This window comes from Haliotis cracherodii, unplaced genomic scaffold (assembly GCF_022045235.1).
Source record: "Haliotis cracherodii isolate W230 unplaced genomic scaffold, xgHalCrac1.p SCAF_1, whole genome shotgun sequence".
NCBI classification, from domain to species: domain Eukaryota; kingdom Metazoa; phylum Mollusca; class Gastropoda; order Lepetellida; family Haliotidae; genus Haliotis; species Haliotis cracherodii.
In genome coordinates, this window is record NW_027266264.1 from 49,313,132 (window position 1) to 49,322,401 (window position 9,270).

Consider the following 9,270-nt stretch of genomic DNA (forward strand, 5'->3'; position numbering starts at 1 on the left):
TGTATAAATGTAAAAGACTACTACTGTGTCCGAGAAACTTCAAGACTGTCTAAATATAGTGCAACTGTACAATGGCACCCTTAGGAATCTAATAAAGAGATAATGTAATGTATTGTATATGTACTATCTGTAAAATCGGCTCTTGTACCACCATGCGTGGTTTCACGAGAATCTGAAATCTGGATCTAATAAAAGAAACACTTACAAACTTCAACAATAAACAAAGGCGTCGTCATGAATCAATACAGTTTTATTTCAAACGTGTCATATATAGAAATCAAACAGTGTCTAAAATATATTTCAAACCCTTGCAAATACTCGTGAGCTTTCAAATATCAAATATTTTCATGATGCTCAAATTGTATCAACATTTTTCAGTAAGTTGTCATCAATGACATTGTTACAAATGACTTCCATTTCATGAGCATGTCATTTAAAAAAACTGATGCATTATTTTTCTGTTTGAAACAAATCCTGAGTATGGGCAATAAACGATTCATTTTCAATCCGCTTTCTGGTGACTATAACCGAAGCTGCAGTCTACTACTGGCATGGACTGAACGACATTGCAAGTTGTGTGTCTAGTGTGTGAGTGAGTAAGTAAAACTGAAGCGTCATTTGACACAATTTATGAATAACAATTTCTTTATAATTCTGTATATAACGACGTTTCGCTAAATATCCTTATGCCGTTGTCAAGCAAGACGGTAAATATTGAAATATACCGAAACGTCGCTGTTACAGTTTAATTATGAAGTTATTATCCATAAATTGTTTCTACTTTGTCATCCGTCAACTTCTAAGATATCTCTATCGAACAAGTCAGTTGGGCAGTATTGTGGGTATATATTGATTAACATATAAATGAGTAAAATATATATCGTTAATCCGATTTTTCGTTTAAAGCCATGTCATTACTGACGGACCTCTGAGTGTTGTAAAGTCCAAAAAAATCTTTTTATTTTCCGAAACGTGAAGCTTGCGTTCTTGCGACGTCCAATTGCCTATCACGTATAAGAGAACACAGGACAGCATGTTTATGAGCATGGCTTATTCTCTACACATCAATATCAGAAATATGCTTATAGGGACAACACAAGACTGAAAAGACCACAAGTGCCCCGCAACTCCAGCCCCAGAAGTAGCAGTACCGCCCCTCAAGAACACAGGGGGTATGCTAGGTTCAAAACATCCGGCTTCTACTTCATCAAATTGTGAGTTTTTAGCCATTTTGAATGTCATAGAATTGCAAGTCCTCGGTTCCATGATTCCAAATCCTTTTCCGTAGAAGTTATTTCCATCCTGCTCGTACAGCTTCCATGTGGCAAATCCGTACTTAGCTATCAGTTGTTGCTGGGTATCATTGTAGTATACTTCGAGGTTACCGAAGCCTTTGTGGTAATATATTCCCTCGTATTTTTTGTGATCATGTGACAAACTCTTGTCCATTTTGTAGCTGGTGGAAGAACTCGTTTCGTTGTACCAAGGTGCTGGGAACGAGCATATGGTGGATACATTCAGCCACGGCTTTTCACCTACAGAGACCAAACATGTTACAATCAATCTCCTTGGACTACAGACTACACATAGCATGGGCGGATACAGAAGGTGCGCCCCCCCCCCCCCTTTTTATTTAAATTACCAGCAAAGACAATAAATAGATCTTAATGGTGCACCCCCCCCCCCCCCCCCCCTTTCAAAAAAAGCTGTATCCGCCCATGCATAGGATAAAGAGATGTAAGAACTGAAAATCACTTTTAGAAATTGTCTTGATTTGTTCTTTTCACCAGTTGCATGGTATGGTGTTAAACCAAAAAGCAGAGGTAAGGCTAAAGTGTGTGTAAAAAGGCCTCAGTAAAGCTTCCAAACCGATTTCACGCAGTAATGACGAGTGGACTTTGACCAAGGCTGATTTTCTTAGATGTGGGTAAAACCACACCAAACACGGACTTGCTCAAGGGTGTGATGAAACAGTTGTTACTCATTTCAGCTACACAGAATGGATTTAGTTCATGCTATTTGAGAATTTGCCAGTCATACAAAGTCATATGACGATAGTCATCCATTAGTTTCATAACAGTTTTACCATGCAAGTGGGAAATATGATAGTTCTAGTGGGTATAAAAGGGCTTTTTTCATATCCCTTTCTTTAACGAAGATGTGTGTCAAGATAATTTCAAACTTAAATATATGATAACAAATACTGAATAATAATGAGAAATTGTATATCTACCCACATGCAGCGTGTGACCAGTGGCACATGTAATGTTCCTTATGAGATAGCAATGCAAAGAAGTTCAGGAGAAGTATTTTTGTCGCCACGCACTCAAAATAGTCATCAGAAGGGTTTTGGTCCGACTTGGCGGCCATTCCACTCATAAATAACACAAATCAGTATAAACTCTATGCATCGGACACAGCTAACTCTTTGTGATAATGGCGTCGCTTCTCTGGAACCCCCACGGCGTTGGTATATTTAGTGAAAATGTTACCAAAGGGCGAACGGTAACAAGGACCTTACCGAGGATGTGGTCAGCAATGTAGTTCTGCAGAGGGAACCTGTACTTGTAGTGGGGGTCATCGCCCGTCATGGCGATGAAGATGCCGAGTTTCTCGGTGGGCAGCAAAGTCAGCAACGCCCTGTAGCCCCACGTTGATCCACTGTGGGCGATCATCTTGTAACCTGTTTTAGGTTAGTAATTTTACCATCAGTTTCAGTAAGTTCCATAAATAACTCCGTACCCGAACGAATATCGACTATATGCTATTATCTGTTAAACATTCACTTTCTGCATTTCCGGCAGTGCAAGATTTTACGAACATCTTTTGCAAGGTCGACAGAGAAACAGTGTGCCTCTCACGGAAAACAGTAGGGCAACAGTTGAATTGTAAAATATATTTGTGCGAATATAATAACTTGTTTGGCGCTTTCAGAACAATATGTATGTCTGGAGGCAGACATATTCTGTCCCAAACAACAATCCCGGGTCGTCCCCTAGAGTATTAAATGGTCTGTCGTTATGGTTATCCGTATGTTTTTATCTGTTTCTCATCTCCAACCTAAAGAGAGCTGGTGGGCGATTTAAATAAAATATATTACAAATTGTTTGTCACTAAAAATTATGGGGGATCAGAAAACGTGTTATTATTTCGCTTGTGAATGAGAATTCTGGGCTGGCGAGAGATTGGAAACACGGAAAACAATACGGAGATCGTAAGTGGATCAGGCAAAATTAAGATTGAGTCTTACCTCGGTAATAGCCCACCCTGAAGCCAAAAGCATACATGCCGAAGACAGATGTGAAAGGAGTTTCAGGCTTATTGAAGTATTTGAGGGTGTAAGACTTCATTGCGGTCCTGGCCGCATACAACTCATCGATGTCCGTTTCCTCCATAACCCTCCTCCCAGAAGGATCCAGACCTTTACTCAGGTGAAACCTCATCCAGTTCGCTGCATCCACAGCAGTAGTGACAACACAGCCCGACCCACACAACATGGCCCATCGCCTGCAAGAGAGTATCTCTCATCTGGGGTATTTGTTAAAACCATGCGTCTTCCCCTTAAATACATGCACAGGTATGCAGGTCAAGAGGTTATTGGGTCCCGACCAAGTGAATATAATGGTTTCATGCAACACGTTTAGGTGTATCAAGACGTACAGAGTTCCCTTGTATGTTTGCTTTGGAAGTGTTTTACTGTTTGAAGAGACCCACAATTCCTATGAATGGATAATCTTAGTCATTGTACGAATCCGGACTGATGCCGATTGATAGTGCTAGCCAACTGAGATACCATGCCGCAGTATCCAAACATTCTTTTCTGTCATTATTCTGTTCCACTGTACATAACAGGTCGGCCGATAATGAGTATAACAGATATCTTGATTTATTAATTATTATTTTGCTCCATATGTGTTTTTCTATTAAAAAATCAACAGTTATTTCTTACCGTGAAAAGTCAACATTGAGAGGTGTTGGTGCCCCGTTTTTAATGAAGTAGGGCTTTGCAACCTGATTTTGTGAGAAGTCCAGCGTGGTAGCAAACGACGATGACGTCATCTGCAGTGGATCATACAGCTCTTTCTGCACCAGGTTCTCCCACGTGTCTCCTCCCAAGATCTCCGCTATCCGCGTCACCACTCCATACATCAAGTTGTTGTAGATGTAGCTCCCCCGCCATTCTCCTGTACTGCCCAGGTATTTGATTCGACTGGTAGCAGATAGGACAAACCGCAATATATAAGATAAATGATAATACAAAGGACACACTCCTGTAACGTATAGGACAAACAGTAATAGATAGGCCAAATGGTAATATATAGGTCAAATGGTAACATATAGTACACAGTTTGGTAATTGGAGGGACAATTTGTGATAATTAATTGGACACAGGCTAGTAGGTCAAATGGTAACATATAGTACACAGTTTGGTAATTGGAGGGACAATTTGTGATAATTAATTGGACACAGGGTAGTAGGTCAAATGGTAACATATAGTACACAGTTTGGTAATTGGAGGGACAATTTGTGATAATTAATTGGACACAGGGTAGTAGGTCAAATGGTAACATATAGTACACAGTTTGGTAATTGGAGGGACAATTTGTGATAATTAATTGGACACAGGGTAGAAGGTCAAATGGTAACATATAGTCACAGTTTGGTAATTGGAGGGACAAACTGTGATAACATCATGTTGCCAACCGAGTGAAATAGGATATGTCACGAGCTGCAATGCATAATAAGTAAATAGACTATGTCATCGATGACATTGTGTGTGGAGACAATGTTTCGACCAATTGGTCGTCTTATTGATGGTATCAAATATGGACATGTTTAAGGAATGTTCTCCTTCAGCACGCAGAATTCAGAATCTTAATCCATTTTTGTAGACTTGTAAACCATGGCAAGGTCAGATATACTGTATTTAAACCTGCCGAGACATGTAGTGTGAAGCAGACCTGTAATTAAAAGGTACATGTATGTGTGTTACATCTGACAAAGCATTAACGACATATTGCGGACAAGATATGCTGCATAGCTAATGCTATCTATATACAGGTCGCCCTACGCGTGATGTTATTTAAATATTTAGTACTGTTTATAACTTTCGCATTAGCTAGTAGCATATTTGAGGCCATTTATTCAGATCGAGTGAGTGAGTATGGTTTTACGCCGCTTTTAGCAACATTTCAGCAATATCATGGCGGGCGACACCAGAAATGGGCTTCACACATTGTACCCATGTCGGGAATCGAAACCAAACGCTTTTACAACTAGGCTACCCGACCGTCCCTTTATTAAGATCGAAAGTGAGTGAGTGAGTGAGTCGGGTTTAACGCCGCTTTTAACATTATTCCAGTTATATCACGGCGTGTCAGCTTAATGTGGGAGGAAAGCCCGGAGTGATGCAGGTCTAAGACGTTTACCACTTCGCTGAAACCCACGAGCACGGGTATGGTGCTGACAAACCTAGAAACATAATTGGGGCGAACCGGGATTCGAACCCACAATCATAGGTTTCTGGCGTGCCCAAGGGACGCAATTCTGCACAGCGAATCGCGGCGCCTTAGACGACTGGGCCACCCGTGCCCCCCTAAGATCGAAAGAAAGTGACAGAATTTTATAGGTAATTATTGCGGATATCGTCTGGTTGTCATGTTCAAAAGGCAAGTCCAGTAGATTCTTGAATAACAAAATGGCCATGGCTCACACGAAAGGTCTGTAAAAATGTATCTGCCCTCAATTTGTGGAGGAACATATGCACTATTTCATATATAGGAATATCCGTTGTGGCGAGTGTGGAGATAATAAATGTCTGTCTACAGTTAAGCACAGACGAAAGAGTGTTAGAGACTGTGAAGGACAAGTGTAGAATTTGAGACCGTAAAGATCTGACTGGTATTTGAAGGTCGTGTATTTACCCGAGTAGATTGGCTCGGGTGAGGTTGGTGTCAAACCGTATGTTGTTAAACGGACTCAGGCCTGTCCGGTGGGACATGATGTCCTCAAGGGTCGTGTATTTGGTCCTAAACTCATCTGGGAAAGCAAACTCATCCCCAAGAATATCTACAACCTTCGTTGACAGCGTGATACTGAAACAGAAAGCACATAATTAGTTGAGGGATGGTACAGTCAATTTTGTTATATACTCTTCTAAAAAAGAAACGCAAAGCCAGATTTATGTGAGGTAGGCAAATACATTTATACGAGGAACCGTACAAAGTATGGAGCAAAAATGTTGTGGGGGGGGGAACACTTGGTGATTGTAGTCATCTCTGTTATCTGTACATAGGAAAAGTCCAAGGTGAAGGTCAGTTGGAATCTTCTGCCCATGGAAGAGACGAGTATGCGAATCACAGAGACAGGCTTTTGCGACCCGTGCTGTATGCGGTCGAGCGTTGTCCTGCTGGTATACACCGTTGCCGTTGGCTGCAATAGGGAGGACGTGTGGTAGAGGAATTTCGTTGATGTATCGTTGGGCCGTAAGATTGCACTGGATATGGACCAAACCTGTCCTGCCATGATGAGAGATAGACACCAACACCATAACGCTACCCCCATAAAACCTGTCCACTTCTTGTACGCAGTTTCCGGCGTAACGTTCTCCCCGACGTCTGTAGACCCGTGCTCTTCCATCCCCTCAACGGAGGAGAAATCTTGATTCGTCGCTGAGCCAGACATCTCTCCATCGCATTTGAGGCCATACCCTGTGTTCACGACACCAATGGAGTCGTTGTTGACGATGTTGTCGACTCAATATGACGCATCGAACAGGACGTCTTGCTCGTAGACCTGCTGCTCTTAAACGTTTTCGTGCGGTCTGGTCGGAGATTCTGCGCAGTCCGGGCATTTGGGCTGCGGTTGAGATGGCTGCGGTCATCCTTTCACGAAGGTGGCGCTGTCGGATGTAGCGATCTTGGGCGGGGGTAGTTACTCTTGGTCGTCCCGATCTTGGCCGATCACGTGTTGACCCATGCTGTTGAAACCGACCCCATAGCCTTGTGATGGTGTGGAGCACTACATTGAAAACCCTGTCTACAGCTGATCGGGATTCCCCTGCCTGCAAGTGGCCTATGACCTCGTTTCTTTGCATTTCTGTTAATCTTGGCATGTTGCTGAACTGTCACTGTTCGATTGACGCAGATCCCAGGCAATCAAAAACCCTGCACTTTAATACCGTTCACAGTGCCGCTGCATGTGCAGTACGTGCAGCTTTATGGCCCTTTTGTTGATGCACTGGGTGCGTTTTTTTTCTAATCGTACGTGTTTCTCGGCTAATGGTTTGCATGTCCTTCTTGTGATCATTCTGATACGAGAAATTTGTCACTGACACTATAACACATGGTCCGCTGATTTGGCTTTTGTGGCCATAAATATCCATTTTGCGTTTCTTTTTTGGAAGAGTATACATTTGTTTCTTTAAGACGCAGTCAGCAATATTCCAACAACAACAAACGTTTATTTCGTTTCAAAGTCATAGCTATGGCATATTGATATTATACAAAGATATGTGATGTGACACGATGTGTGAACAAAGACTGGACACTGTCAAACTGGGGTTATTGATTGAGTAAGTACGGTATTACGCCGCTTATACCGTATAATACCTTATAAACATTATTCCAGCAATACCAGTGCTTGCTGAGGGCGGCCAGGCCACGTATTGCAACCACATGCTCGTCATTTTATTCGGCTCTTACCCCCAAACATGAATGTTGCCAGGGTATGAAACTCCCAAAAAATTCAACCAGACCACAGGACTGGCTAGCTGAAATACTTGCCAGCCCTGACCAAAACCTGCCTGCCCACTATAATCATATGTTTCTCAGGATAATTTAATTAAAAATATGAAAACTGATTGTTTGTAGCATAAGCGCATCGCTAAATGTTAGGTTGTCTAAAAGATAACGGGGTTTCTTTTTGGTTACATTTTATCATTCATCTTTACATGTGAATTAATGCTTATCATCGGGAAATATTTAAAATATTTTCAGCTTGAAATATAACCCGACCGTCGAGCAGGGGGATTTGATAATCTGACAGCCCGAGTTTAAATCAACCCGTCTCGGACGGTCGGGCAGGCAGGTATTTCGAACGCTGATGTTGGGGATCTATTCTGTCCCTACATCACAAGGGGAAAGAGTTGGTGTGCCAGCAAATATCAAGACAGGATACAAAAAACTAATAGGATTGAGTTCTGTACATTTGTGTTCGTGTGTGTGTGTGTGTGTGTGTGTGTGTGTGTGTGTGTGTGTGTGTGTGTGTGTGTGTGTGTGTGTGTGTGTGTGTGTGTGTGTGTGTGTGTGTGTGCGTGTGGTTTTTTTTGAATGCGCGTATGTTCGCATGTCTGTTCAACTGTGAAATCCTAAGGACCTTCTCTACAAAGGCATTAAAGAAAATGAATAACATCGGGTTGGATAACAAAGAACTTAACGTCGACAACATGCACTGATGCAAACTCAAAAACTTTACGAGGGAAAGTTCAAACCTCTACCACTCAAAATGGCATATACAGCTTGTACTTACTCACTGCGTCGACTTATGAGCTTCAGCAAGAGTGTGGCAGCAAAGGCCTTTGACAGTGAGGCTATTCCGAACTGTGTCTCGTTCGTCACGGGGACGTTGTTCTTTATGTCTGCATGCCCGAAACCCTCCGCAAACACAACTTTTCCGTCTTTGACAACAGACACTGCAAGTCCAGGGTTGGTGTCTTTACGGCACCTCCAAGTAGCTGCTATATCAGACTTCAAAGCTTCTAGATCCACAGTTGCAAAAGCACCACGAAGGACAACACAACATAGACAAGCGAGCACAAAGTTGGAACCCCGTCTCATCCTCGCCATCGTGAAGAAGCAACTAGCCAGATGGATTTCGGCTATTTATAATCCACAGCTTCGAGAATATATTACGCGCAGTTCACAGGCAGTGATATGTGTAGGAGGGGGGGCGGGGGGGGGAAGAGGGTAGACTCAAGACTGACAGGTTGTAAACAGGTCGTGTTTGTGCAGCTGAGCATACCTAACTCCACTGGCATTATATGCATGTTAAATAGAAACGTACATCAAATCACCATCATAAATAACTGACTGTAACTGCGTCCAGCTTTCGTAGCCTGCATTTGCTTAACATGAAGCAATCCAGAGCTGATAGTATTAAAAGCAATGTTACATTCTTTCAAAACATGTTCAATCATAAACAAGCTGTTTAGTCTTGTTCGAGGGTACAACAAGTAGGTGTCAGTAATTATGCAGACAGCTGTCACAGTTG

At 42.2% G+C, this 9,270-nt stretch overlaps 1 protein-coding gene across 1 annotated transcript; it reads right to left on the reverse strand.

Moving 5' to 3' along the window:
* Nucleotides 1–254: 254 nt before the first annotated feature.
* On the reverse strand, nt 255–8,864 carry LOC139478969 (uncharacterized). Its single transcript, XM_071261690.1, has 6 exons — nt 8,530–8,864; nt 5,925–6,095; nt 3,950–4,210; nt 3,251–3,507; nt 2,522–2,683; nt 255–1,535 (listed from the first exon to the last, which is right to left on the reverse strand). Exons 1-6 carry the CDS (start codon nt 8,844–8,846, stop codon nt 1,051–1,053), a joined length of 1,653 nt encoding a protein of 550 aa, XP_071117791.1. The 5' UTR covers nt 8,847–8,864; the 3' UTR covers nt 255–1,050.
* Between the last annotated feature and the right edge of the window lie 406 nt (nt 8,865–9,270).